Source organism: Colobus angolensis, unplaced genomic scaffold (genome assembly GCF_000951035.1).
Source record: "Colobus angolensis palliatus isolate OR3802 unplaced genomic scaffold, Cang.pa_1.0 Scaffold266, whole genome shotgun sequence".
In the NCBI taxonomy this organism is placed as follows: Eukaryota; Metazoa; Chordata; class Mammalia; order Primates; family Cercopithecidae; genus Colobus; species Colobus angolensis.
The window spans coordinates 3,296,223-3,321,329 of record NW_012115888.1 but is presented as its reverse complement, the minus strand read 5'-3'; the positions used below and the strand labels follow the sequence as shown (position 1 = coordinate 3,321,329).

Below are 25,107 nucleotides of genomic sequence, written 5' to 3'. Positions count from 1 at the left end.
CCTAGAGAGCTGGCATGTCTCCTCGATAGTGGTGATAGCACATTTTTCTACTCTACCAACTTCTTCCCCACACCCCTTTTAATTTGTAGTTATTAACATTTTATTCTAGATTTATTGTTCATACCATCACAGATTATCAGCCCTTGAGTTAATCTTCCTGTAAGGTTATCTAGTGACTTATATTCTTTAATTACTTGGATTATTTAACTTTTTTTCTCCTCAGTGAAGAAATGGAAATGACCTTTAAACTTTTCTACTTTGTAACCAAGAATATTATTTTAAAGAAAGAAGCATACACATAAAAAGAATACTGGTAACAACTATTTTATAAATATGTAACTGTATTTTTCTTCCTGTCCAGAAACTGTTATTGAATAAAATTCAGGTATATTCCTCCAAAACCCACACAGTTCAGAGATTTTCAAACACCAGGTTTCCATTTGTATTAAAATGGGCAAGATAATGAAGGCACAGGCTCACTTTGTATCAATAAAGGACATCAAACACAGTCATGAGGCACTAATGACATAAGCAATCACAAAAATGTTCAAAGTCTTCAGTAACTCTTCTCCCTTTAACATTTGGCAAAATTCAGTCTAGATATTTGAATACCTCAGAAAGAAAAAATAAATAAGAGTTGCTACATTAAAATGTCAGATTACTTATAATTAGTCTTTAGAAATATAAGGGATAAAATGAAAGGAAGAGAACACAGATTTCCTATATTCTTGGATTATCCTTCCCTTCTGAGGGTCTCAGATGTCTCTGTGCATCTGCCAGAATGCCAGCTGTACCTGAAGATTTAAGAGATTTTTGGTAGTTGCTGGCATGGTCCCTCGACACTGAAAGTTTATATCACAGAAACAAAATTAGCTTGGTGTGAGCTCTTTAGTCCTTTGTTAAAAACCATAAATCAAATTTGGTTATTTAAAAGTGATCTTAAAACGTTTAAAGGAAAATATATATAGTCTATCTTCCCAGTAAGAAACAGATTTCATATTTATACTTAAATGGCAAATAAATATATTTTAAAGCCAAGCAAGTTCCTCTCCTCTATACAGACTAAGAAAACAGAGTTATTATGTCTTTATTGCTGATGATCACATCACTCATATCAAGAACTAGTTTCACAATTTTAGGAGACTTTTTTCATGACATAATATAAAAGATACGGGTCTAACTTAAGTCTGAGCAGGCAGAATAGAGCTGTGCTCCCAACATCCCTATCACAAACATATGACAAATGAACAACAAAACAACTGAATCTGTTTATGTCACAACCATTGTCTATGTGATACACAACTGCTTGCTTTCTGTGGGTTAATGCCACCCACTGCAAGACTAGAGATGGTAGTCAGTGGAGCATGCTGCTTTACAAGTAAGCCTAAGTCTACAACTGCAGAAATAACATGGAAATGTTTCAGTCTATCCAGAGTACTTAAATATACTTTTAAATTTTTTCCTAAGAAATTAATTTTGATAGTATTTCCCAAGTCCTTCAACTAAGATACCTTGATAATTTCGGTCTTTTTTACATCAAAATCTATCAGTTTTAAAAAAAAAATTTCCAGGTATTAGGAATAAGGAAGCTGATAACGGCATGTATTCACAATTAATTGTTAATATTTTTCAGTGAGTTACAATAAACTGTTTTGCATGCTTGAAAAACTGTAAAGAAAAAGAATATTTATAGGAGGATTTTAATAATTTGGTTTTTGTTTCTTTTTGCTTTAAAAACCCCTAATATTTATCTCTGACAACACAGTGGTGTGTATAAAGTTCATTTCCATGCTTATTACACAAAAATAACAATCAGAAATATCAATCTATCAGTGTCAGCTGATATATATCCAATTAATTCACTGCAGGAGGGAAAATAAATCTAAAGTAATCATTAAAGCTTATAGTTCAATTTTTTTTCTTTTCCTTTTTTTTTTTTTTTTCTTGTTTGAAATTTTTTTGGTGTTTTTTGTGCTCTGCTGCAAGCTGATTCCTAGATTAATGGCCTCCAAGTAGATTTGAAAGGAAACCTGAAGACTTCTTATTTTGCTGTGCTTCTGCTTCCTGGTCTTGTGTAAGTCCCAATTCACTCTCAATTTGATCCAGCTCTGACTGGTCAAGTAGTTCAAAGTCATCACCTTCTTCAGTGTCTGTGTCCTCTTCTGGGATGGGAGCAGCCTGAGAAAGTGCTTGCTGCACCCCCTCTAACTGGTCTTTGATAGCTGCAGTCACTGCAGCTGTGATGACATCCCCAGCCAGGTTGCTCATCAAGTGAAAGGTTTGGTCACTGTTCAGAGGAAGGGTGAGACCAGCTGCTGATTGCGTCTCTTTGCTTGGTCTGTGACCACTGTCCAACTGTTCCTTCTTTCTCTTGAGCTCAGTGGGCAAACCAAGGCTTAATTCATCTTCATCATTTGTTCCCATGCCATTATCTAGAGATGGGAAATCTGAAAGATCTCGAGAGAAAACTTCCTCACTAGGTCGATCAAGATCTGTGAAATGGATAACAGAAGTTCAGACTTAAGCACCATGACAAAATTCAAATAAAAGTGCTGTCTAAAGATATCTGACTTTAATCTGAACCCTCTGGCAACCTTGGCGTTCATCTAGCCTCCTGAGTCAACTTGAATCAGTTTGACCACATACTGAACTCCTAATCCTGCAACACTCTCTCTCCACAGGGACACAAACACTACACATCCCTCTATATTTAGCTTTCCTCTTAAGCACAAAACAGTGTATTTACTGACTTAACATTCACACTTGTCTGACATCAGCTTGAGGTTCTGACTAGCGTTTAAGCATTTACTATAAACATTCCCCATCCTGCTCCCAGGGTGGGAATTACCTTAAGCCAATGAGTATACATGTACATGAAATTAAAAATACTATAATAGGAAGTTTCCTTGGGTTTTGGTTAATATTATTCAGCCTCAGCATTTTCATACATGGAGATCTATTTCAGCGTCTGTAATCTGTGTTTGTTTTAAGCAATGGAAAGAAGATACTGCTCCTTCTATTCCATATAACCCAAGAGTTTATAGAAAGATTTGGCTCTCGATAACTATAGCTGAAACTGACCGTATGAAGATTTAGGACATTGGAAAGCAATGTCACAGTAGAAGGCTGATAGATTTTATTGTTTTTACCTTTCATATAAAATTCTTTTAATATAACAGTTAACTCCCTGCAACCATGATTTGAAATCTTCAATTAATGAAAAGTCTTATGTGGCTTGGATTATTATTGTCTCTTTTGTTGAATAAATCTGAGATGGGATCCTTAAGAACAAGGTACTTGTTATTCTTGTTCTTTAAAATATGACCTCAAATTGTAGGTACTGAAAGCTTGTAGAGCTTGAATGACCTTCAGCGATGCTCTTGTTCTAATTTAAGGGTGAGAAAATTGAGATCCACAAAGATTATTTCACCTGTTCCAGGTCATAAAGTTAGGTAGTGACAAAGGCAAGACTCTACTTGGGTTTTCCACCTTCCAAACCCATCTTCTTTCAAACACTGCACAGCCTCCCTCCCTCCTTCCTTTGAAAACAGAAAATGTCTTTTTGGAACATAAGTATAAAATAGTTCATTCATTTTCCTCCTTTATAATCTGCTCATATGTTCGGTGTATGGCCAAAACAAGGTAATCCAGTGAGACTAACAAAAGTTAAGTTACTGTACAAGCATTGACTCTCAATTTAAGTTATGGATATAATTTGCATTATAAAGAATACTGTGCTGTCTTGTTTTTAATTGTACTTTACAAAGAATATACTGGATAAAGAAAATGTGGTACACATACACCATGGAATTATGCAGTCACAAAAAGGAATGAGATTATGTCCTTGCAAAGGATGGAGCTGGAAGCCATTATCCTCAGCAAACTAACACAGGAACAGAAAACCAAACACTGCCTGTTGTCACTTATAAGTGGGAGCTGAATAATGAGAACACACAGACACAGTGGTGGGGAACAGCACACACTGGGGCCTGTCATAGGGTCAGGGGTGGGAGGAGGGGGAGCATCACAAAATAGCTAATCGATGCTGGGCTTAATACCTAGGTGATGGGAGGCAAACCACCATGGCACATGTTGACCTATGTAACAGACCTGCACATCCTGCACATGTGCCCCTGAACTTAAAAGTTGGAAATAAAAAAAAAAATAAAAATAAAAAACTGTTTTAACTTCGAAGACAAATGTGAGAAACTCCAGAGTCAGCTTTGGACTCAGGGAACTTGCCCTCCATACTTCAGCCCCTTTTAATGAGGACTAGGCCTAAATGTATAGGATTACCATCTATCTTTCTCTCCCACATTATCGCTTAGGGCATTTCAAAGACATTTCAGGAGGTAATTTTTCTAATTTTTAATTATTTTGTTTTCAAAATTTCTGTCCAAAGGCAGATTTGGACATTGATTTAGATTTTTTTCTCATACTTTTTGAAAAACAGCTTTTGATAATTCATGCACCAAAAAAACACACTTCTAAAGTATACAATTCAGTGTTTTTTAGTATATTCACAAAGCTGTACAAGCAGCATCACTAATTCTAGAACACTTTCATCACTCCAAAAATAAATGCATACCAATTAACAGTCACTCATTATTCCCTCCTTCCATCAGTCCATAGGAGCCACTACCTTAATTTCCCTTTATTTGCACTTGTTATTCTAGGCATTTCATATAAATCGAATTATACAGTATGTGGCATTTTGTGTCTGGCTTCCTAGCATGTTTTCAAGGTTCATCTATGTTATAGCAAGTATCAGTACTTCATTTTTATAGCCAAGTAATATTCCACTGTATAGATATGGTGGTAACATGTTATTTAGCCATTCAGTATTTGGCAGAAGTTAAATAGTTTTGTGTGTACTCATAAAAATAAATGTGTCCAGAAATATTAGCATACCATCAGAAGTGTCTGTCTGTGGAGTGTATCCTTCTGAAAGGTTGAAGGTCCCATTATCAGTCCAGGATACCTCTGATACGTCTGTGTCCGACACAGATAACTCTTTGGCAGCAACCGTGAGGCTGATCTGTATTAATATAAATAAATACCAGCGGCACATTTTAAACTGCTGAATGGAATATTTTGAAAAATCCATACGAACCCCCAAAATGTCAGAGTAATAAAAACCAGATGGATATTTTTCTTTTGAAATCATTCAGTCATCTTACAGAAATATGAGTTTATTAGGAAGATCATTCAGCTTTATATATGTAAATACATTTACAGTCAAACCACACAGGAACAAATTGAAAACTAAACAAAAAATACCTTAGGACAAAGAGCTGAAAAGTCTAATTCACTGTCATCTTTGTGACTTTTTTCTTTATCTGCTTCTGTTGAGAAAAAAATTTGGAAGCTTTCAGTTTCCTAGCCAACTCAGATATAGTGCATTTATTTCATTATGTATTCTTACCCCACATTTCTCATATTCTCAAAAACCTCCATATCAAGGTTGTTTGCACATAACAAGCTTCACATATTTGCAAAGGAAATGATCCACATTAGTGGTTCTCTTAATACTGTCCCTGAAACAGCAAAAGCATCCTCCCTGGGAACTTTTTAGAAATGCAGATTCTCAGGCCCTACCCTAGATCTACTGCATCAGAAACTCTGGGCTGGGGCCTAGCAACTCATCCTGTTAATAAGCCCTCCATGTGACTCTGATACATTCTAGTTTTAGAACCTGTAAGGTCTCAAGCCAAGTTAAAAAGTAAAAGATGATTATATTGGCTTTTCCTGTATTTTCTTTTCCTTCCCCTGTTTTTTCAATCCCTTCTTACACAACTTCCACACTGCTAGCACTGCTTGTGTAATTTTGTATTTGTGATAGTCCAACCCAAAATAAAACTAAGTAAATCATAAGTAGCACAATAATAAGTGTTGAAGCCTTTTCTTTCTCCCCTGACAGTGTGGATTAAAAAGTCAGTTTCTTTCATTGTATATTTGAGAAAAGAAGGAAAGCCTAAATAGGAAAAGGATATATATAACTTTGAGGGAGATTAGCTTCTATAACAATATTTAGTAAAAAGCTAAAAGTATCCTCAAATGTATTAAAGGAATTGCCTAAAAATAGCTCGCTAATGTCTCATTTCATGCATAGAATCTAAAATATAAACTTTACCTACCAGATCTCTCACGTTTCTTCTGATTAATATATTCTCCAATTCCAAAATCCAGTTTCAGCAGAACTGACTTAATTTTACTGTATATTTTTTGTCCAATATCATTACATTTAAACAATGGACACAAAAATGCACACAGTACTGAAAGAAGAAAGAGGGTAGAGGTAAAATGCCTTTCCTTTCAAAAGGCTACATAACATTTCAGTATTTCACAAAATACTACATTTTTTTACTGAAAAACTTAAGTTTTTTTTTTTTAAGGGAAATGCCTCTGTGAAATAAGTTCATAATTTCTATTCTTTTTCTGTAAGGTAAACATTTTCTACCACCACCCACACACACACACATGCATACCCACGCACACACAGTGCTCACAGTCATTGTTTTCAGGTGCAATTAGATCAACTCCCTCCTTTCAATCCTTTTACTCTCAAAATTTATAGAAAAATTACATGCTTTCCAAACAACAGTCCTGGTTTAACTGTATTTATTCAATGCCATTTCACCATGGGAAAGTTATTAGCCTCTCATCAATAATATTAGGTAATAACCTTATTTCTTTGGGGTTGTTGTGAAGTATAAATGAGATCAATGCAAACCATCTGAATAATGCCTTGCCCAAATTATTCTTTCATTCCCCAGTCCTCTTTTCCTTTACCTCCTAAACAATGTAATCATGAGGCTGATGTTATATATGAGTTCTTTTGGGGAGAATGGATTTGAGCTCTGACCATTTGCCATTTGCATTATGCATTAAGAATACAAAAAGAAGCAAAGATTGCCACACTCTAAGTACTGTATTCCTAATATTTATTTCTTTGTTCTTTTTAGGAAGTATCCTATATTATATTTTTAAAATAGGAGCTACAAACTCAAATGTCTCTAGAGGCCAAGAAATTGTATGTAAATTTTAAAATCCATTGTAAGAAAAATTGGAAAATATGAGGGTATGTTAAGTGGAGTGTGCCTGCCCCATCGAAAGGTAGCAGTGCCAGATCATAGTTTTCAGGTAAAGGAGAAAATCCATACATTTTAATAACATTTTTGAGTGACCATTGATGTATAATAAAATACATGTATTTAAAGTGTGCAATTTGATAAATTTTGACATGGGTACAACTAAGAAGCCATCACCATAATCAAGATAATGAATATGTCTACCACCCCCAGAAGTTTTCTCATGATTTTATTCATCCTTCCCTCCAGTCTCCTACCTCTTCTCCCTGTCCCCACCCACCTCATCCCCAGGCAACCACTGATCTGCTTTGTTACTAAAGATTGTTTGAATTTTCTAGGATAATATATAAATGGAATCATACTCTTTCATCTGGCTTCTCCTACTCAGTCTAATTATTTTGAGATTTATCTTTAGTGTTATATGTATCAATTTTTGGTGCTAAGTAGTAATCCATTATATGGATATACCACAGTTTGCTTACCCATTCATCCTATTGATGGATGTATGGATTATATTCTGCTTTTGGCTACCACAAATAAATCTGTTATGAACATTTGTGTCTTTGTACTTTCATTTCTCTTGGGTAAGTACCTAGTTGTGGGATGGCTTTGTCATGTAGTAGTTTTTAAGAAACTGCCAAACTGTTATCCAAAGTGATTTTAACAGTCTACCTACCCCGCAACAGTATGTGAGAATTCCACTTCCTCTGCATCCCTCTTAATATTTGATATGGTCGGTATTTTTAATTTTAGCCATTCTGGTAGGGATGCAATGGTATTTCATTGTGGTTTTAATTATTTTTTTGAGCCAAAGAACATGCACAGAGGCAAAGGTGTTGGTGTGTTTTTGGGAAGTGGGGCATACAGCTTTATAGTTTTACTGACAAAATTTAACATAAAATTATTAACTTGTAATTCTGCCTTTTGCAGCTATTCTTCCAATTTTAAATTAGAGACATGGCTCTAGGAAAATAGAGAAACTCTGTACAGCAGGAGAGTAAAGAATAATCAACTTGTATTATAGTTAAGAACTCATCCCCCCTCTTCAAACTACAGGTCTGTTGACCATAAAGTGATACCATATGCATCACAAAAATTAGCCACATGTTCTACTATACTTACACAGTAGATAGCTGAGTATAACCCCAGGAATGTAACTTCCCAAGATCGTAAAAAATGTGCACACACTACAGACCAGGAGACAAAACTGGAAATAACAGAAATAACATGGGATAGTTATACATAACACCAAGATATTTTGGAGCACAGGATACACACATAATTGTAAATCTATAAGTGACCGGTATAAGTGACCTATCCGGTTATTACAGATTTTTTTCCAAAGAGCATTGTTTTGCACTAAGGGCTGACTAATGACTGCTGCATTCAACCAGCCTTAGTCCATTTCAGCACTTGGTAATAATTATTTTGAGGACACAGGAGCTAATTTCTGGCACAGAGAGTGACAACTCCCATTACACATGCCTGTGGCTATATTACTGCCAGGTGCAAGAGAACAAAAAACTATTATGTCCCCAGAAACTTCTTCTGCTTTACTCATTTAAGGAAATTAATGCAGCCTGATAACTGCATCTGAAAGTTCAAACTACCACTATAAGCCCACTGAAATTCATAAAAACACAGCAAAACATGTTACAGAAATTAGAGGTATCTATACAAATCTAACGTAATTTACACAAATCTAATGTAATGTATAGCTGCTAAGCTGACAGGATAAATTTATGGCCATCACTATCATCTTTCCTAACCATATATACTGCTCAAATTGACCCCACTTCTAAGTCACTTAGAAACAAACTGCCATTTAAATGAAACTCCTACAGTGACATGTTTATTTTCCTTCTGTCATTTATGGTTAAAAAAATCTTGATTGTTTTAAGAAATTTAAAAACAATCAGAAAATATCCTTAATTCCCTTTAGAAACATCAAGGCAGAAAAATTTTCCCATAAAGTCTTCACCTGATTTTTCACACGTCAGTCTTAAACTGTCTTACATTTTTACATCATCTTTAAACAGTGATAGTAAATTAAACTGAAAAGCAAGCAAAGGAAATTCATTCAGGGAATTTCTAAAAGACACAGGAGGAAGGAATACATACCTCTGACCAATAACTGATGATGATAAAGAGCAAAGGGGTCTAAATCTAAGTTTGATTTTGATTTTTCATTCTTTAGTACAGAGTTAATAAATTAGTCAAAAGCAGATTAGATGAATTGTGGAACAAAACTAAGACCTGTTTCTAAAACAGCAAGGGCCCTGGAAAGAATCTGAAATTCTATAAATGAAATGGAAAGGCCATAAAGTCAAAGGAACAGCTAAGCCAAGAAAAGTATTACTACATCGAGAATTTAGTTTTTCAAAGGGATTTCATATTATGCCCTACATTTACAGCATCATCATTTTAAGCTAATTGACTTGGGGCACATTAATGCAACCCAGTGCAGAAGTTTGAAGTTTAGAATCTTCCAAAAATACATTTAATCACTTCAGTAAAATCAACATCAACAGTACATCATTCCCCAAATACAGGTATCGACGCTTAAAAAAAAAAAAAAAAAAAAAAAAACCTTCAATGAATAAAAAAATGCATCCAAATGCAATACTGCCACTTTAATACACTCAAAAAGTCTCCTAGCATAGTTCTATTATTTAATACTATTGAAGTTATGATATTGCATACTATACAAGGTAAAAAGACAGATTTTCAATACTGACATTTCTAGCTCTTCATTCTTCTATCCACGGGTGGATATTCAAGAAACCTGAAAGCAACACTGGAATAGAAAAGGTCTATTGATGGTTCTGCACCTCACCCAAGCTATCAAGACAGTCGATCAGAATTAAAGCTGCCTCTACACATAAAATAACACAAGTATGTGCGCCACTCCATGTTACCCCTTTCCAACCATGTAAGACACTTCCCCTCATGGGTTTTATCTTAATTGGAAAAATACTCATTTTGTTTATATAATCACTATGTTTTTGCCAAAAGTTTTCTTTCTTAAATAAATAAATCATACAAGAACCTCCACATTTTAGCTTGAAAATAAGATTCAGTTATCTTCAAAAGCACAGTCAAAGAACTATGTATTCATTTCATCTCCCTTTGACTTCAGCACCAGGCTAAATATGATAACTGAAATTCTTAAGACTTTGTTTTCTCCCTAGTCTTGCTGATAAGACCAATCACCATTCATTTTAGCTAATGAGCTAGATAAATATGTATAAAACGTAAAACCAATCCAATTTCAAAATGTGAGGCTGAGGATTATCTCGTGTTCGCACACTCAGTTCTGAACCTTGCTGATGCCAGCTTTTATGGCATATGTTCTTAGTATATTATACTTAAAATTGGAGAAATCTGACAAGCTGATAAAATAGGTTAGTTCATTTGTTTCCAAGTAACTGAACATTTTAAAACATACTCCTTTACTGGAAAACTTGCCTTGCCAGGGCTCTGCTGTTTAAAAAGAGACATTTCTTGAAGAAATATGCTGAAATTCATCCATGATTCTGCAATACAGTGGCTAAGCCTGGGTCTTTCATCTTGTTTGGAATTGATAACTTCCCAGCTAAAGAGACAAAAAGAAAAAAATATTACCGAACTTTAGGTGATTCGTTCAACATTTATGGCTTTGGCAAATATTTATTGAGCATCTACTGTTGGCCACGCCCTCCAGAAAAGCTCTGTGAATTCAGAAGTCAACTATCTAGACACTTGCTTCAGAAAACTCATGCCAAAAGAAACAATTAGCTATCTAATTAATTATCTATTTACAACCAGGGAAACACTAAGGGAGAACAGGGTGAGGCTTAGGGACGTCCTTAATAAAGAGTCATTTTTAAACTCAAATATGAGATGGATCAGCAGTTTAATCACAGGGTTCCAGAGTGAACAACATGCAATATATGCAGAGGCCCTGGAGTGGGAAGGAGCTTAAATGTGCTATCCTATTGAGTCTCAACATGGCTCCAGCAAAGTCAACTAGAAGAAGAACATGTGAGGCTGGAGAGGTAGGAGGAGACTAGGTCATGGAAGGCCTTGTAGGAACTTGTTAGAGAAACCTTGGAATTAAGCATATAATATTAAGAATAAGCACCAACAATGTATTTTCAATAAATATACAAATTACATATATATACACACACACACACACACACATACATATACATACATACATACATACTATGTACCATGGTTGGAAAACTCTATAGAAAATTGTTAAAAGGATCTTACAATATCCTCTATTTTTCCAGAGTACATTTTCCTAGTCATCATCTAGAATGTGTTGAGTGTGATGCATGGGCCGGCAACAAGCTTTCTCCCTCTCCTCATTTTCCACAGGAACCTCAGTGAGCTAAAAACTAGAAACAATCACTCCAGGAAGAAGACACATGTAAATACATGTCATTCCCTAACATTACAATGACATAAAGCTTAATTCCTGCTCTTGCAATCCTAACTCATAAAAACATACCAGTTCAAACAATCCCTGTTAAGGATCCTCAAATTCATTCATTTAAGAGATTATTAAGAGATAAGTGCCTACCATGTTGAAGGCACTGCCACAGAGCTATGGATATGGCAGTAACAAAAGCAGCAAAGTTTCTAGCAGAAGACAAGGATTGTTAGTGAACTATCATCTGAGCTATGGTAGATAGAGTACTAGGGTGAGGCTGATCTCTGGATTCAACTCCAGTAGCCCTAAGACAAGTCAAAACTACCTTCGCCCTTAGTTGCTCAACTATACAGAAGCTTGTGTACATACAGATTCTGTGACTTTTAATATATTTTGAATAGTAAGGCAATTTGTAAATTACAATTCCTTTTTATAAAAATAATTTTAATCCAAGTTTAAATGAGTGCAATAGCATTTTTTAAAAAGGGGAAGTATGCCATTTTCCTTCCTCTTTGTTCTTTCAACCTCAACTAATGCTCTGAAGAGTCACTGAGCTACCAGTTGTCCTGGCTGATGTTATTCCTATAGGTAGATTTGCTGTCTGTCATAAGAAATGAACTTTTGGGCATGGTTTATGCATCTATTAACTCTACCCACTCTTGAATCACTGAGCAAATCTGTTTTCACTGGGACCATATCTGGCACCAGGTTTGCATACCCCATGATTCCACATCTATTAAAATACTAAGGGCATAGCTAAGGAGCAGATATCTGTGGCAAAATCTTGCCAGGGCTCTGCTGTTTAAAAAGAGACATTTCTTGAAGAAATATGCTGAAATTCATCCATGATTCTGCAATACAGTGGCTGAGCCTGGGTCTTTCATCTGGTTTGGAACTGATAGCTTCTCAGCTAAAGAGACAAAAAGAAAAAAAAATATTAAATGTGGTCATCGGCGGGTGACTCTTAAATGGAGTGACTGTTTCTAGTTTTTAGCTCACTGAGGTTCCTGTGGAAAATGAGGGCAGGGAGAAAGCTTGTTGCTGGCCCATGCATCACACTCAACACTGAAGTGGTCCTAAAAATAAAAATATTAAATATTAAATATAAAAAAAGTGGCAAAATCTTGCCAAGATATCTGCTTAGTGGGAAAAGATTTTGCACCGAAGAGCAAAGGCTTTGTGGCAAAGGAAATGCAAGGTTATTAAAATGCAGTCTGTTTTCTCAGAACAATATAGATTTGCTGCAAATTGGCACAGACAGGCTAGGCTACTGTTCAGTTTAATGGGACCATGAAGATGACAGAAAACATTTTAATTTAGGCTCTCTATGCATACTGAACAACTAAGGATCCATTTGAACTGTTTGCCAAATATAATTCTAACAAAAATCAATGAAAAGCTATAATGGAAGGATTTGTTATTTTCTTTTAAAGATTAAGATGTAATAAACGAACAGATTAAGATGGAATAAACAATCTCCCACCTTGGCCTTCCAGAGTGCTGGGATTACAGGCATGAACCACTGTGCGAGGACAAAAAAAATATTTTTTTGAATGAATGGTACTTTGTACAGATGCTGGAACTTTGTTCTAATATAATCTTTAGGATTCATGTCTTGGAAATGACACCATATCCATATTTGTTTACATATTTTTTATTATTGCTTAAGTAAATGTCCCCAAATTGTAAAAGAGCCTAGTATAATATTAAATTGCCACTATAGAGATAATGTTAGAACAAAGACTTCATATAACTTAAGGTGTTTTATAGAGATTACAATGAAATAACTAAAAACTCTTTTGCATTTAAGGGTCTTATCTATTTTCCACAGTGGACTTCAAGTGGACACCATCTATCCATTAATTGATTCATTTATTCAATAAAAAGTTATTAAGTTTCCCCTTTGTGTCTTGCATTACACTAAATGTGGAAAATACTGTTATTTCAAAAACTTGGATGCTGATAGCACTATTCCTCTGTGTCTATAAATAAACACTATTTGCTGGAAAGAAAGAAAAAAAAATCTTTGACTATCTTCCATACTCATAAGAAAACACTCTTAATTATATTACATTTTTCCCCTTTTAAAAAGCCTCACATATTCATTTTTTGGGACAATAAATTTCATCATTACTTACATGTTTATTAGCACAATAAATTATAATTGATATTGAATTTTTATAATCACAAACAGAAACGAGAACTTCACTGTGTACAACTTGAAAATAATATCTAACCAAATGGGTTTGTAAAGAGTAATAAGTGTTTGAGATTAAAAATAAATGTTCAGATTGTGCTGAATAAAATGTAATGGAAATATATATGATTTAAAAAGAAAATGTAAGTTCCAGGGTGAAGAAAAGATGTCACTCCACATCTTTTCTTCTGGACCAAAAACAGATGCTCTCTGGGAGTTTAATAATAGTTTTAAATTGCCCAGTGATTAATTCTGAGTACCGTAGGAACTCACATTTCTATAGTCTTCCAGTGAGTTTACCATTAATTTATGTCACCACAGTTCAATTTAGGTTATATGGAATTAGATAATTTGGCATGAGATGGGACATTTGATGTCAACTTTTCAAATTCCCCTATTTTATAGGTGAGGAACGTGAAATCCAAGTTTTTGCAGCTAGTGTGAGGCAGAGCCAAGACCCAAGGCTAGGACTTTGGGTTTCCAATACAGTTCTAATCCTTCAAAATGTGTGCCCTCTTTAAAGGTGAATACTTTCAATGACATTCTTTGAAGAGACCACGTGGCAATTCAGAACGAGAAGGAACATTTCATGTTCCTCCCCACTCTTTCCTAGAATCAGAAGAGATGAGGTGTGATTGACCAATACCAACGTGCCATCATGCAGGAGCAACCCTTTCCAGGAAAACAGAGCACTTCATGTGCAGAACCCAAATACTCAGCGGAAACCAAGATCTATGCTTAGTGCTTGGTTGACGTTTAACACAGGTGTCATCTGCACACACACACATACACATGCTGAGTTGCTACGTAATGAAACTCTAGGTTTTCCTAGAGAGCCTTATTTGGAAAACACGTAACTAGAAAAAAGATCTCCTGTGAAAGCTGGGCAAGGCTTGGGGAACAGATCTTTTCCATGGTGTGTGGCTGCCTTCCCACCATCCTTGGCACTGATCACCATGCAACATAAGGCCCAACTAACATAAAAGGAGATGAAAATACCTAAGGCTTCAAAACATTTTGAGTTTATACTAAGTTCCTAACCAAACAATACAAGTCTTCTGTGACTGACGCTCAACTAAGGGAGAAAATTCATTACTAGTAGCTTTATTAATATTTTCTCCTTAGCTTTAGAGAGAACATGTACTTTCCAAGTTCAAAGAGAAATAGGTTCTTTGGTTCATCTTTCTATACATCTTCCCTCCCTCTCCCCAGTCTTCCAGCTTTCTCTCACACTCTTGCCTTCATAAGGAGTGAATTCACCACACACTCCAGCCACAAGATAAAGACCATTTAAGAGTCACCCCCTGATGACCATCATCCCCAATTTTCCATCCTCATAGCCAGTCCAGTTCAAGTAGTTCCCAGGGAGAAGTCACTACAAGTCCCAGCCTCTACATGGCCACGCCATCTTTCAAATGGGCTTTGCTCAAGGATCTGTAACTGTAAATGATTCCCCAAAAAAGCCCCAGCAGATGCCATCTTGTTGAGTTTTCCTTAACTAAAAACTAGTCAGGTGTTTTTGATGAAGGCCATTCTGCAATCAAGCAATTCTTTATCAAGGAACCTTAAGCCAGGGCAAAGTGCTTTTTCAGCAGCTGAAGAATTTCTGGTTTTACCTGCCATTGAAACTCTAAGGGAACAAAACATGGAAAGATGGCTTCTTGGACAAGCAGCCTCACTTTGTCCACAAAAAAGGAGGTTTGGCTTCTCAGTAGAATTGCAAGCCAACATCCCTTCTTTCTTCCTCCCTGTCCCCATTAGAACACAATTTGTTATACACATTGGGTGGTCTGGCCAAATAAGCCCTTCGTGCAGTTCCTGAAGATGTAGTTGTGAGACACCCAGGGCACGGTTTAAGCAGCAGCTTTCTGGGCCTTACTGAAGAGACGGAGATGGAGCAGGCCTGGGGGAGGCTCAGAAATCTGCCTTTTAACAGGTGTCCCAGATGATGCTCAGGCAGGTGTTTCTCATCCTAAGAGTCACTGTGAGAAATATCCTTGATAAAGTAACATTGAATTGAAGAGGGAGACTTATGCTTCTCGGCAAGATGGTGTGAGAGGGAGCTGATATACCCAACCCACCTGAAACAATCAAAAGGCAATAAAGAAGAAATCTATGGAACAACGATTTTCAAAAATCTGGGCATTAGGCAAGGAAGGACAGTGACTCCTAAGGGATGATAAACCAATAAGGGAGTTATGTGATCACCCAGCTCTCTGCCTTGAGCTTTCCTGGCCTGGGAGCAGAGGCAGCAACCCAGGTAACACCTGGCAACTCCCTGAGTTGAGGAGACACAGCTGAGTTTCCAAAAAGGCGCTCCAAGGGGCCAGAGTTTGCAGGACCCAGTGCCAGAGAGTAGAGCACAGTGCAGAAGGAGACAAAGGGAGAGGTCTGTTGTGGGGGATTCCTGGAGTCTTCAGCTGAGGCTTGGCTGGCACAGGCATGTGAGGAGCCCGGAGGCCAGGGAAGAGCCATCAGAAAGGACTAGAAGGAACGGTGTCTTTTGCCAAGAATGACACGTGGTCCTACCAACTAGACTGAAAAACCTCAAAATTCACAGACATGGGTGGAATACTCAGAAGGGTCTTGCCTCAGTAGCAGAGAATAATCAGTCCTAAACTAAATGCAGCTCTGGTCCTAACAAGTCTTAAAAGCACACCTTAGGCCAGGTGTGGTGGCTCACGCCTGTAATCCCAGAACTTTGGGAGGCCCAGGTGGGCAGATCACAAGGTCAGGAGACCGAGACCATTTTGGCCAACATGGTGAAACCCTGTCTCTACTAAAAGTACAAAAATTAGCCAGGCGTGGTGGTGTGTGCCTGTAGTCCCAGCTACTCAGGAGGCTGAGGCACGAGAATCACTTGAACGTAGGAGGCGGAGGCTGCAGTGAGCTGAGATAGTGCCACTGCACTCCAACCTGGGCAATAGAGCAAGACTCTGTCTCAAAAAGTAAAAATAAAAAAAAAAAACAGACCTTAAAGGGATCAAACTGATTTTAAGTGATTCAACCACCATCCGTAGGATACAAAGTGGTGAGTTTTGTTATGAACCAAATAACTCAAACTGGGATGTGAAGCAGTTCACTTATTTTACTTTCATGTGTATCTTTTAAATTATTGTGTACCTTTGTTCTCTTAAAAATATAGTTATCAAAACAATATTTAAATATTCTAAGATTTGTCTTTGTGTAGTTTAATGCCTGCATAATGGAATTCTGATGCACTCTGCCAGCAGTTTCAGAATGCAGCACACAGTATACTCCATTAGGGGGTTCTGTAAGACTAAGAAATATGACACTCTTGTGCTCTTTAAAAATAGATTGTAATTCTGTAGGAGAGAACATGTGCTAGCAGCCTGTTTCATCTCTTTCACCAATAGCGTCTTTGAGCACTAGAAAAAATAACGCTGCAACAAAACGAATCTTGGCATAGAAGAAATACCATCTCATTATCATTTAACTTCTGTTCGTTTCAATAAATATGCAGTGAATGTACATTAACTGTCACCATTCCTGGCCCTGGGACTGAGAGTTGACTAAGGCACAGCCCGTAACCATGTGACCCAAGAATGATTCAGAGCACACACACTCGTGATACATGAAATGTTTAAAATGGCATTTAATTGTATCTAGGGCTATTGGAGATACATGGATTTGAAAACTAAGTTGGGGATTGGATATATGAGGAGAACTTGTTAAATGTAAGATCTTTTCACTATTGTACATTTTACAGGACAATGTTTTAGCATATACTAATGAACTTAAAAGTGTTTTTACAACTCAGTTATTTTTGAAAGCAAAAAATTATATTTTTAATATATCAAAGGTAAAATCTTTTCACGTATTTCTTGAGCTTTAGATTTGAGGAGATAATTGCCAACCAGAGATAGGAAACCTGGAGTAGACAGAAAAAGAGAGGAAGGGAAAAAGGATATATGCGAGGCAGGGAGAGAATATGAATGAATCCTGATAATCTGGTTTGAGTTCTTGGGTCCTGTTAGGCCCAAAAGGCAAAGTGCAAAGCAAATCCACCCATGGACATCCCCCATGATTGCAGCCAATTCCCTTGTGCCTTAAGCTGGTTTCTGGCATTTGTAACACAAAATAAAGTGCCACATGTTTCAGTAGAAGCAATGGAAAATTGTTTAAAATATTTTAAATTATGAACAAATGTAACTATAAAAAAAGAGTTATAAGATTACACAGATTACTATAACAGTTTTATTTAGATGGCAATTTGTAGTAGAAAGGAAAGATGCAATCAGGTTATATAATAAATCAAGCATAGGCAGTTTGTTAACAATTAAAGGGGGTTACAGGCAGCATAAAAAAGAATAGCTGACACTCCCCAAGGGTCAGGTAGTGAACAGCATCTTGTAAACTTACTATCTTGTTCAATCCTTAGAACCAACCTGTGAGTGATTTACTGTTTCTTATTCCTGTTCAACAGATTGAGGAAGTTGAGGCCCAGATACATCAGCTATAGTGTCCAAGGTCACAGAATGAATACACAATGGAATAGGGAAGTAATACATGGAACTGGGAATGCACCTAATGTGGGACGAGATACAGAAAAAACACTCTCTGGATTGGAACATGGGGACCACTGCAAAGATAAGTAGGAAAGCACATTAGGGCAGTGCCCCGGGCAGGATTATGGATCCCTAAATGCCAAGCTACACAAATAGAAATCAAAATAGCTGAAAAGCAGCTTTGGTTCCCAGGTGAAACTCCTTGGTCCTAAGGCATCTAGATTCATCTTTTCTCTCTGAACCCCTCCAGCTGTTGCTAAATTAGTACCCACAAAGTGATTCCATAGTCATGAATCCAACTTCTCAAACTTAAATTACAACATGTGCCCATAATAATCATGACCATGGCAACTATCTGCTGAGCTCTCCCTGTGTGCCAGGCACTATGTTAAGCACTCTGCCTGCATTGTCCCAATGTCCTCCACGTGATCCCCCTATGACCCCATCCCCATTACAATACCCTGCAAGGTAGGGTTATCTCCATTTTACCCAAGAGAAAACTGACGCTGAAAAGGGCTTGAAACACAGCAGATCTCCTGGTTACTGACCACAACTGTTGCATCTGATAACATTCTTTCATGGCAATTATCAATTGCTATTTATGACATCTGTAACACTGACTCCCTATTAGATTTTAAATTCCATAAAGGAATTCTTGGTCAGTGCTCTGTCTTCAGTAGCTAACAGAGCTTGACATCTATGAGGCACATAAAAATATTGAATGAATATAAACAGTAAACATCCAAAGAAGAAAATATCAAAAATAATTAACAGTGGTTATTTAGTGGCACCATGTTTTTAATTCACTTATCTGAATATTTGTATACATTACATGTTGATAATAATTAGCATGCATTCCTTTATATGTATAAAAATATACAAAACAATAGACAAAAAGTTCTATTAAAAATCTGGAAAACAACTGTCATCTATATGGAAGAGTTTTGTTTGTTCTTTTGTGCAAATAGGCAGTTAAAATACCTTCAAAATCAGCTAATTAGGAAATACGGGCCAGGCACAGTGGCTCACACCTGTAATCCCAGCACTTTGGGAGACAAAGGCAGGAGGATCCCTTGAGCCCCAGAGTTCACGACCAGCCTAGTCAACATGGCAAGACCCCATCTCTACTTTAAAAAAAAAAAAAAGAGAGAGGGAGGAAGGGAGGAAGGAAGGAAGGAAGGAAGGTTGGTTCATATATTCCAAGACTTTCTGGAACTGGAAATCAGTATTTCATATGAGATTTCTGCTGGCAAAACTTGAGCCTTACTGTGTTACTAGGGAATCCCTGGATCCACGAGTATCTCCTGTGGACACTGTTCCCACATGGCCCACCAGCATTTGTGATGCCAGTAGAGAACAGGACTGGGCCCTGATAAGTAGGGCAGAATGGAAAGATCGATGAATATCCAACCTTCATATGGAATATCAGAGAAAAATGACTCCCTTTTTGGTTTTGCTTTTCAAGTTTTTGTAGGGCAACTGCACCCCACTGGAGAACATTTTCAGATAGTGTTGTCCACGCACACACATACACACACACACACCCCATTCTTGTTAAGTTTTAACTTTTTCACATCCTTATGAATTTATAGTGCAATAATCATTTCCAAAGATGTTTCAATTTGTTACAATACCTCCAGAAAGTTTACATTATTTCACACTACTCATTATTTTATTTTTAATTTATAATAAATGGAAGTTGAAGCCAAACAGTATTTTTCAGAAAGTTTGCTATGTTGCCATTCCATATTGACAAACTTAAAAAAAGGGGGGGGGGATTTGTTATAACTTGTCGCCTGGCAACCATGACAAACAGCTGCTGCAACCATCACACCTATAAATACGTTCTGGCTGGGAGATCCTTCATTCTCAGCGAGTGACTAAGGGCCTCATGCGCTCTACTGGTAGTGGACATCTGTTGATGCTAATTCCTGTTGAATTTTTCTTAGAAAGGTCAGTCAGTATCTGGTTACAGATTTTAACATTTCTTAATGTAATGTGTTAGAATTTTTTTTAATCCTGTGGATACTTACTATCTTCCTCTGTGTGTGGGCACTTGCATGTGAGTGTATGTAGGCAGAGAAACAAAATACAAACAGATATATTTCTCTGCATGAGCACTCACAGAATTAGAACCATGACAAAGCAAATAAGATGTGTCAACTGGAGGATTAAAAAAAGCAAACACAAGATTAAGAAATTACATAGCACTCAACTTGAAGCGTTCACTTTCTCAGGCCAATTAAGCCACGTGAGCAACTCCTCCCAAGGCCAGGGACCAGAAGGCGCCAGTGAGTGCCGGCTTTTTCGGCCTGGAGCAGCTTTCTGCCCAGAGAGCCCCACCTTCCTCAGGGCAACTTCGTGTTCTATTTGGGGCTCTCCCTTTTTTTATACCAAGTTTAAAACAAGTCAGAGATCAGCTACCTACTTTTGCGACTGACCCTTTCTACCTCCCATCTCAAACTGAGCACTGCTACTTCTCCAGGTGATCATCAATCCACCTAGATCATTTGGGAGGCTGACACTCAACTACCCATTATAGTATTTATTACAGTTTCAAGTTTCTATGAACAAGATGCCAAGTATAAGTCATTTTTCAGCGTTTTTAATTTTAATAACTAGACTTTCATAAGCCCAGGGCATGAGTAATGCAAACTCCATTACTAGCTCAGGACAAGCACCTACTTGAGACCTGCGGGAGATTCATCACCCTTTCATTTGTGAATGCCAAGATTTGCTTCAATCACTGTCCCCAAGGGCAGAAAATATTTCTACTTTATTCCTGAAGGACAGATAATATCAGATAGCCAAGAAACACTCCTCAGGGAAAACAAAACTGTTATTGTGAAGCAGGTTTGCTAATTTAGATGTAAGCCTTTTCTTGCATTCCACTTAGGACCCACAATTTCCGATGAATTTCAACCCAGGGTTTACTGTAGTTGGAGTCAAAAGTAAATGTCCCTTCCCTGTATTGTAACATTTGGCCTACTTATATGAAACCTGTGACGATACTAAAAAATATGCTCCCTACAGCACAAAAAAAATGTCATTAACAGTATCGTTCCTAATTTTGCTTTTTAGAGATGGTATCCATCACACTGGGCCTGAGCACCAGGTATATACAACTCAAACACTGAATTCTCAAGTTTCTCCAAAGTGCTTTTATTATGAAGGCCAATTCAATTTACTTTTGTTTGGAGAATCAACGTTTGTAATAAAAAGTGAAAACCTGGAAGATGGCAAACCTGCAGTGACTATCGCAGCACATGGAGATACTCAGTCAAGATGAGATATTCAGTCAAGTCAAGGGCTGCTTAATTAGGTCATGTTCCAAACTTAGTCCTTTAAAGAGTATATCTCATTTATCTTCACATAAATAATCAGAGGCTTTTAAAGGAATACACTCTTACTAAGAGAATCAGACCCTATCAGTCAACAGAAAAAAATGACAATGCTTGCTAAACTTGCCCTTAGTCTCTCTCAATAGCAGATTTTGAGAATAAGCTATTATGTAAATAGTACATGTATTAATGGTAAATTAATAAATATAATATTCAACAACCATATGCAGGGAAGATGGGTATGGGTATGAACTTGGGATTACAGATGACACAAACAAGAAATGGTAGAAAGTTAATGATATGGTTTGAATCTGTGTCTCCACGAAATCTCATGTTGAATTGTAGTCCCAAGTGTTGGAAGTGGGGCCTGGTGGGAGGTGGTTGAATCAAGGGGCAGACTCTCATAAATGGCTTAGTACCATCCCCTTGGTGCTGTGCTCATGATGGTGAGTGAGTTCTCAAGAGATCTGGTTGTTTAAAAAGTGTGTGGCCCCTACCCCCTCTCTCTCTTACTCCTGCTCTGGCCATGTAAGATGTACCTTTTTCCTCTTTGCCTTCTGCCATGATTGGAAGCTTCCTCAGGCCTCCCCAGAAGCAGAAGCCGCTATGCTTCCTGTAGAGCCTACAGAACCATAAGCCACTTAAAACTCTTTTCCTTATAGATTACCCAGTCTCCAATATTTCTTTATAGCAGTGAAAGAACAGACTAATACAGAAAATTGGTACCAAAGAGTGGGGGCACTGCTATAAAGATATCTGAAAATGTGGAAGCAGCTTTGAGACTGGGTAATAATAGGCAGAAGTTGCAAGAGTTTGGAGAGCTCAAAAGAAGACAGAGAGATGAAGGAAAATTTGGAACATCCTGGAGACTTGAATGGTTGTAGCCATTTGTATCGCTATGCTGGTAGCGATATGGAAAGTGAAGACCAGGCTGATGAGGTCTCAGGTGGAAATGAGGATCTTACTGGGAACTGGAGCAAAGGTTACTTTTACTATGCCTTAAGCAAGGCAACTGGCTGCATTGTGTCCCTGCCCTGTGAAACTCTGAACTTAAGAGTGATGATTTAGGGTATCTGGTGGAAGAAATTTCTAAGCAGCAAGGCATTCAAGATGCAGCCTGGCTGCTTCTAAAAACCAATGCTTGTATGTGTGAGCAAAGAAATGATGTGTAACTGGAACTTACATTTAAAAGGAAAACAGACCAAAAAAGTTTGAAAAATATACAGCCTGGCCATGTGGTAGAAAAGAAAAGCCCATTTTTTAGGAGAGGAATTCAAGCAGGCTGCAGATATTTGCATAAGTAAAAAGGAGCCAAGTGCAAATAGCGAAGTCAACAGGGAAAAAGCCCCATTGTCAAATGCATTTCAAAGACCATCTAGCAACCCCTCCCATCACAGGCCCAGAGGCCTAGGGGGACAGAATGGTTTTTGTGGGCCAGCCAGGCCACATCTGCCCTGAACAGCCTTGGGACACTGCTCCCTAAATCCCAGTCATTCCAGTTCCAGCTATGGCTCAAAGAGGCCCAGGTACAGCTTGGGCTGCTGTTTCAGAGGGTGCAAGCCATAAGCCTCGGTGGCTTCCATGTGGTGTTAAGCCTGTAGGTGCACAGAGTGCAAGAGTTGAGGCTTGGCAGCTTCTGCCTGGATTTCAGAGGATGTATGGAAAACCCTGGGTGTTCAGGCAGAGGCCTGCTGCAAGGGTGGCACCCTCAAGGAGAATCTCTACTAAGGCAATGGAGAGGAGAAACATATGGTTGGAGCACCCATATGAAGTCCCCACTGGGGCACTGCCTAGTGCAGCTGTGAGAAGAGGGCTACCATTCTCCAGACTCCAGAATGATAAGTCTACCAGCAGCTTGCACCCTCAGGCTGGAAAAGTCACAGGCACTCAGCACCAGTCCATGAGAGCAGCTGCAGGGGCTGAACCCTGGAAAGCCACAGGGCAGAGATGCCCAAGGACTTGGGAACCCATCCTTCACACAAGTGTGCCATGGATATGTCACAGAGTCAAAGGAGATTATTTTGGAGCTTTAAGATTTAATGACTGATCAGCCACGTTTCAAACTTGCATGGGACTTTTCACCTCCTTAGTTTTGACCAATTTCTCCCATTTGGAACAGGAATATTTACCCAATGCCTGTACCCCATTGTATCTTGGAAGTAACTAACTTGCTTTTTATTTTACAGGCTCATGGGGGTAAGGGACTAACCTTGTCTCAGGTGGAACTCTGTACTTTTGGCTTTTGAGTTAATGCTGGAGTAAGTTAAGGTTTTGGGGAGACTATTTGGAAGCATGATCGTATTTTGAAATGTGAGAAGGACATGAGATTTGGGGAGCCAGGGGCCAAATGATATGCTTTGGATCTGTGTCCCTGCCCAAATCTCATGTTGAATTGTAATCCCCAGTGTTTGGGCTGGGGCCTAGTGGGAAGTGATTGGATCACATGGTCGGATTTCTCATGAATGGCTTAGTTCTATGAAATACCTGAGACTGGATAATTTATAAAGAAAAGAGATTTAACTGGCTTATGGTTCTGCAGGCTGTACAAGAAGCACAGCAGCTACTGCTTGCTATATATTAAAAATACCTTCTATATAACGGAATGGATCAACTCTGAATTCTGTTATGAATCAACTCATTAGCAAATGAAATTAATGTTCTTGTAACCATTTATGCTAAAGAATGTAGGGATATAGTAATACACAAATCACAGTAGCATGGCCACCACAGATGATACTGGGAGGCCATTCGGGGGTCTGACTAATCCACATGAGAAATCTGGGTTTCTCTGCTTGTAAAATAAGAAGCTGAATGTTAACCTTTTTTGGATCATGGCCCTCTTTGAAATATCTGTGGATCCTTATGGCTGCAATCTTCACTGATGTTATCTTTCCTTAGCAAACCAGTAAAATGTAGAACTAGAAATTCTGTGTTTAATCAAAGCAAGGATCTCTGATTTCACTGGAAACAAAAATGGGGGTTAAAACGCAAAGGCAAATTTATGAGAAATAATGGTTGCTGCTACATGTCAGGGCCTAATTACCTGGGAGTAATTAAATCTTCCTTTCTCATTTTCGTCATGGGACTTAACAAGGCTATTATAACCTGTCCTTATATATTGCAAATAATGGTCACTTCCAAGCTACTTTTTAAATATCAGATAGCATCCTCCTTCCCTTATCTAGAATGGTATAGATTAGTTATTAATTCCAAAGCATATTAAAGAGAGACTGGTATTTGAGTCAGGTGTGACAACACAAAAACTTTTTAAAAAGAGATGGTATGGCCAGGCACAGTGGCTCACGCCTGTAATCCAGCACTTTGGGAGGCCAAGGCAGGCAGATCATGAGATCAGGAGATCGAGACCATCCTGGCTAATGGTGAAACCCCATCTCTACTAAAAATACAAAAAATTAGCTGGGTGTGGTGGTGGGGGCCTGTACTCCCAGCTACTCGGGAGGCTGAGGCAGGAGAATGGCTTGAACTCAGGAGGCGGAGGTTGCGGTGAGCTGAGATCGTGCCATTG

General features: G+C 37.9%; 1 protein-coding gene across 3 annotated transcripts in view; it reads right to left on the bottom strand.

Annotated features, from left to right (window-relative positions):
* Nucleotides 1-308: 308 nt before the first annotated feature.
* Nucleotides 309-25,107, bottom strand: part of FAM134B (family with sequence similarity 134, member B) — a 38,343-nt gene continuing 13,544 nt past the window's right edge. For all 3 annotated transcript variants that reach the window (XM_011947456.1, XM_011947455.1, XM_011947454.1), the window contains 6 exons: nucleotides 10,560-10,686; nucleotides 8,214-8,298; nucleotides 6,138-6,275; nucleotides 5,281-5,345; nucleotides 4,912-5,038; nucleotides 309-2,492 (listed from right to left, as the gene is read on the bottom strand). In XM_011947456.1, coding sequence (XP_011802846.1) covers nucleotides 1,999-2,492; nucleotides 4,912-5,038; nucleotides 5,281-5,345; nucleotides 6,138-6,275; nucleotides 8,214-8,298; nucleotides 10,560-10,619 — 969 coding nt within the window. In that variant the 5' untranslated portion in view covers nucleotides 10,620-10,686 and the 3' untranslated portion in view covers nucleotides 309-1,998. The remainder of the gene's footprint in view (nucleotides 2,493-4,911; nucleotides 5,039-5,280; nucleotides 5,346-6,137; nucleotides 6,276-8,213; nucleotides 8,299-10,559; nucleotides 10,687-25,107) is intronic.